Below are 4,441 nucleotides of genomic sequence, written 5' to 3'. Positions count from 1 at the left end.
CGAGAAATGCTCATGAATGTCAGTTTAGAAGCTATCAAAGTTCTCAAATAAAGCACCTTTTGAGAATGTCAATGTTTGTTGGTAATTATCTTACAAAACTAGGAAGTATTTTTGGTTTATATATTAAAAGTTATGTTTTTTTATTGATTTTAGTTTAAAAAATCACAACTTTTAGGAAAATGCCCGCGAAATCAGGCATTTTAGCCGCAACAATCACAAAAAATGCCCGTGAAATCCTGGAGGGATTGACTGGTTAAAACACCAGCCGTAAGTTATTTGTAACTATCGACTCCATTAACCCTGTCTGTTTTTTTTTTTTTTTTAAACAAATCCTACCTTAAAGCGCCACAGGTCTGAATAATGATGCGTAGAACTCCCTGGTGTTCTGTGTGTCTGAAGGTTTGCAGCACGTGGATCGGTAGCGGTGTGGTCAGCGACCTCAACGACCTGAGACGGGTCCACAACCTGCTCGTGTCCTCGCTGGACAAGGTGCAGGCCGGGAAGAGCTCCTCCGGTCAGCTGTACAGCGAGAGCGCCACCACCATGGAGAAGCTGGCCGTGCTGAAGGCGTGGGCCGAGGTGAGCTCGGGGAGCGCCCCCCCCCCCGTTTTTAAACGCGGCAAACGGCGCGCCCAAACTAATCTGGTCCCGCTCCTTGTCAGGTCTACGTCGTGGCCATGAAGATCAAAAAAGAGGCGGAGTCGAAGCCCGCCAAACTGGTCCGGAGGGGGGACGAGGACGAGGACGAGGACGAGGAGGACCTGGGCGCTGACGTGCTTCCTCCCGACAGCCTCATCACGTTAGTGCAGCCGGAGCTGCCTTCGCTGAGCCGCCTCTGGCTGGCCATGCTGCGAGACTACGCTCTGCTGACTCTGCCCGCCGAGTTCTCCAGCCAGCTGCCCGCCGACGGTACGAGCAGCTGCGAGCGCTGAAGACGCTCAGATTTAAATAAAAAACTGAATTAGACGAGCTGCATTCTCCCTGAAGATACAGCTTGAACGCTGAAAGAAGCATAACACTTATTTAAAAGCAGGAATATCTCTGGGTCAAAGCTAAAAGCTAACAGTAACAAATGGTGACTAGAAGTTAAAAGAAGCAAAAAATGTAAATGCTAATGTTAGCAAAGGGTTAGCTAAAAGCTAAACCAGACTTTTCTGACGTCCTGATGGGTGATGGGACGGTTTGAGTGATTTAACAGAACATTTCAGCAAATTAAAATCCAGACTAACCCCTTCCTTTTCCCAGGTGGAGCTTTTTACACCCCAGAGACGATAGACACAGCGAGGCTCCACTACCGCAGCTCCTGGGCGCCCGTCCTGCACGCTGTGGCCCTCTGGCTGAACAGCACCGGGTTCGGGGCGGGCGAAGACCAAGACGAGGGCTCGTCCAAAACCAGGGCTTTCGAGGAGTCGGTGAAAGACCGGATGCATCTTTTGTTGGGTAACATTTTACGCGTGGGTGCAGCGAATGCACGCGGTTACATGCTTTGTGTGTGTTTTACCATCTAAATCTAGCTCACATTCGCTGGCAGTAGTAACAGCTACTGTAAAAACAGACCCTAATCGTTTGTTTTCTGCCTCTCAGGCGTCAGTATAGAGTTTCTCTGCTTCCCCCGACCCGAGGAGCCCATCGAACACGTCATGTCCTGCCTGCAGGCTCTGTCAACGCTGCTGGAGTCTCCGTGTGCTAAAACACACATCGCAGAAGACCAGGTAACGCCCGCTAATCCCTGGAAGAAGATGATGTATTTAGATTTTTTAAATCTTAGATTTTATTGCACGTTTAAAGAAATCTGACTTGGTTTGCGTCAAGAAACAAACAAAGCGGAAGTGACTAGCTAATAGCTAAATATTTAGTAAAACAAAATAAATACACTGTGTTCCAAATTATTATGCGCCGTAGCCTTGTTCGCATGGGGTGTCCATCAACCAGCCATCCTCCACTCCATCCATCTGGACCATCGAGCGTTGCACGGCACTCATCGGTGAACAAAACAGTTTTGAAGACAGTCTTCATGTATTGTTTGGCCCACTGGAGCCGTTTCTGCTTGTGTGCAGTGTATAGAGGAGGTCGACAGGATGGCTTACGCACAGCTGCAAATCTCTGAAGGACCCTGCATCTTGTTGTGCGGGGGACGTTGGAGGCACCAGCAGCTTCAAAAACTTGTCTGCTGCCATGACAAGGCATTTTTGCAGCTGCTCTTTTAATCCGACGGAATTGCCTGTTGGAAAGAGTCCGCAATTTTCCCTTATCAGCACGCACACGTGTGTGCTGTGAATCAGCTACATACTTCTTAATTGTGCGATGATCACAATGAAGTGTCTTGGCAATGTTGATTGTAGTCATGCCTTGACCTAAACACTCCACAATTTGTTGCTTCTCAGCAGCCGACACATCCTTTTTCTTTCCCATTTTGGCTGAAAATGTAGGCTGCTTAATAATGTGGGACAGCCTTCTTAAGTAGTCTTGCCTTTAATTGGACACACCTGCCAAACTAATTAGCACAGGTGTCTGCAATTGCTTTCAATGATATAAGGAGCCCTGACACACATCACCATTAATGAGTTTAGCTGACAAACCAAAAATTTCTTACCTTGTCACTCCTAAACACGTTTTGCATAATAATTTGGAACACAGTGTATATTGTCTTCAGAGCTTGCACTGTTTTTATTATTTTTACCAGTGGCCACCTGAGTTCAAATGTCCTATAAATAAATCAGCCGGTGATTTTGACTGAAATGAGAAGGTCGGACAGAGTTTCAGTTCGCTTCCACACTGATGATGGACTTCAGGAGGAAGGTTGTGTTTCTAAGATGCGTTAAGGAGATTCGCTAACTTTAACATAAACAGCGTGGTTATAAACACATCCTGTCCTGGACTGTTTCCACTCTTTAATAGCAAAACTACCACACCAAATCCCAGCTCGAAATCTGTAAAATTCTTGTGTTTGTTCAGGCAGGTGAATCAGTCAGAGAGTCTCTTAGCTGATGAGACCGTCAGTTACATCATCGCCTTCCTCTCGTGTCTGTTCCCTGTTGCAGTTGCTGGCAGTGGAGCTCCTGAATGTGCTCCACAGGCTGCTGCTGACCCGGGACCCCCCTGGAGTCCAGCTGCAGGTCACTGCTGTCGTGCAGGAGACCATCAGGGCTGCACAGGACCATCTGCAGCGACTCAGAACCAGCAGGGGTCAGGGGCTGTTTTCGCTTCAGCTTCATTCAAACAAAGACGAGAGTTTCGTGCAACTTTGTCTGATTCGGGTTTGTTGTTTTGTTCAGGCAAAGAGGAAGAAGGGGAGAAGGACTCCCAGCCCATCCTGGGGGAAGGAGGAGACACGGGGGAGCTCGTCCCTGGCAAGTCCCTGGTGTACGCAGCCATGGAGCTGCTGGTCTTCCTCGTGGTCCGCCACGTGCCGCAGCTGAATTCCCGAGTGAAGGAGTCGCCCAGCCACGCGTCGCTCAGGCCTCAGAGGCTGCCGGAAGGAAGCGCGCGCCTGGTGGCGAACACCGTGTCTATCCTGGCAGAGCTGCCGTCGCTCTGCTCTCCTGCAGGTGAGAAACCTGAGGGGCTTTAACTGTTCGCTTGTCACAAAATTGTAGGATTTACGTTTGAGCATGCTGTGAAAACGGTGTTTTCTGCCTTTACAGGAGGAATGACCATCCTGCCTACAGTCCTCTTCCTAATCACCGGGGTTCTGAGGGAAACTGCGATCAAGACAGCCGACAACTCGGTCCCTGTTCCCGTATCAGCCGCGTTCCAGGGCATCAAAACCATCATCACCTCACCGCTGGCCCGCGCCGAGAGCATTCAGACGCAGTGGACCGGCCTCGTGAGGAGCAGCCTGGCGTCCGTGCTCGAATACTCGCAGCCAGGTAAACGTTCAAGATGGCCTCCAAAGCCAGCTGACCTGAGAGAACACAACAACGTTTGGTGTGGAAACAGCCGAGTCTAACTGTTTGTTTGCTGCTTCCTGTTAGATGAGTCCAGACCTGACATGGACGAGGTCAGCATGCTGACGGCGATCACGCTCTTCCTGCTGTCGGCCAGCAGTGAGCTCGTCGGGGTGATCGTCCTGCAGAACGGCTGCATGGACCGCTTCCGAAACGCCCTCAACTCCAGCGACCCCTGGGTAAGCTCCGACCTTTACAGCACTTACAAATACACGTTAGCTTAGCTCTGACCCTTACAGCATGTACGAACACACGTTAGCTTAGCTCTGACCCTTACAGCACGTACGAACACACGTTAGCTTAGCTCTGACCCTTACAGTACGTACGAACACACGTTAGCTTAGCTCTGACCCTTACAGTACGTACGAACACACGTTAGCTTAGCTCTGACCCTTACAGCAAGTACGAACACACGTTAGCTTAGCTCTGACCCTTACAGCACGTACGAACACACGTTAGCTTAGCTCTGACCCTTACAGTATGTACGAACACAC

General features: G+C 49.7%; 1 protein-coding gene across 2 annotated transcripts in view; it reads left to right on the top strand.

The window, feature by feature from the left end:
- heatr5b (HEAT repeat containing 5B) overlaps positions 1-4,441 on the top strand; it is a 21,898-nt gene that overhangs the window by 13,908 nt on the left and 3,549 nt on the right. For both annotated transcript variants that reach the window (XM_017436693.3, XM_017436691.3), the window contains exons 26-33: positions 400-579; positions 663-909; positions 1,246-1,440; positions 1,585-1,712; positions 3,042-3,186; positions 3,276-3,548; positions 3,645-3,869; positions 3,975-4,126. In XM_017436693.3, coding sequence (XP_017292182.1) covers positions 400-579; positions 663-909; positions 1,246-1,440; positions 1,585-1,712; positions 3,042-3,186; positions 3,276-3,548; positions 3,645-3,869; positions 3,975-4,126 — 1,545 coding nt within the window. The remainder of the gene's footprint in view (positions 1-399; positions 580-662; positions 910-1,245; positions 1,441-1,584; positions 1,713-3,041; positions 3,187-3,275; positions 3,549-3,644; positions 3,870-3,974; positions 4,127-4,441) is intronic.

The sequence above is a fragment of the Kryptolebias marmoratus genome, linkage group LG22 (genome assembly GCF_001649575.2).
Source record: "Kryptolebias marmoratus isolate JLee-2015 linkage group LG22, ASM164957v2, whole genome shotgun sequence".
In the NCBI taxonomy this organism is placed as follows: Eukaryota; Metazoa; Chordata; class Actinopteri; order Cyprinodontiformes; family Rivulidae; genus Kryptolebias; species Kryptolebias marmoratus.
The sequence above is the reverse complement of the archived record's forward strand: the minus strand, read 5'-3'. Positions and strand labels throughout refer to the sequence as shown.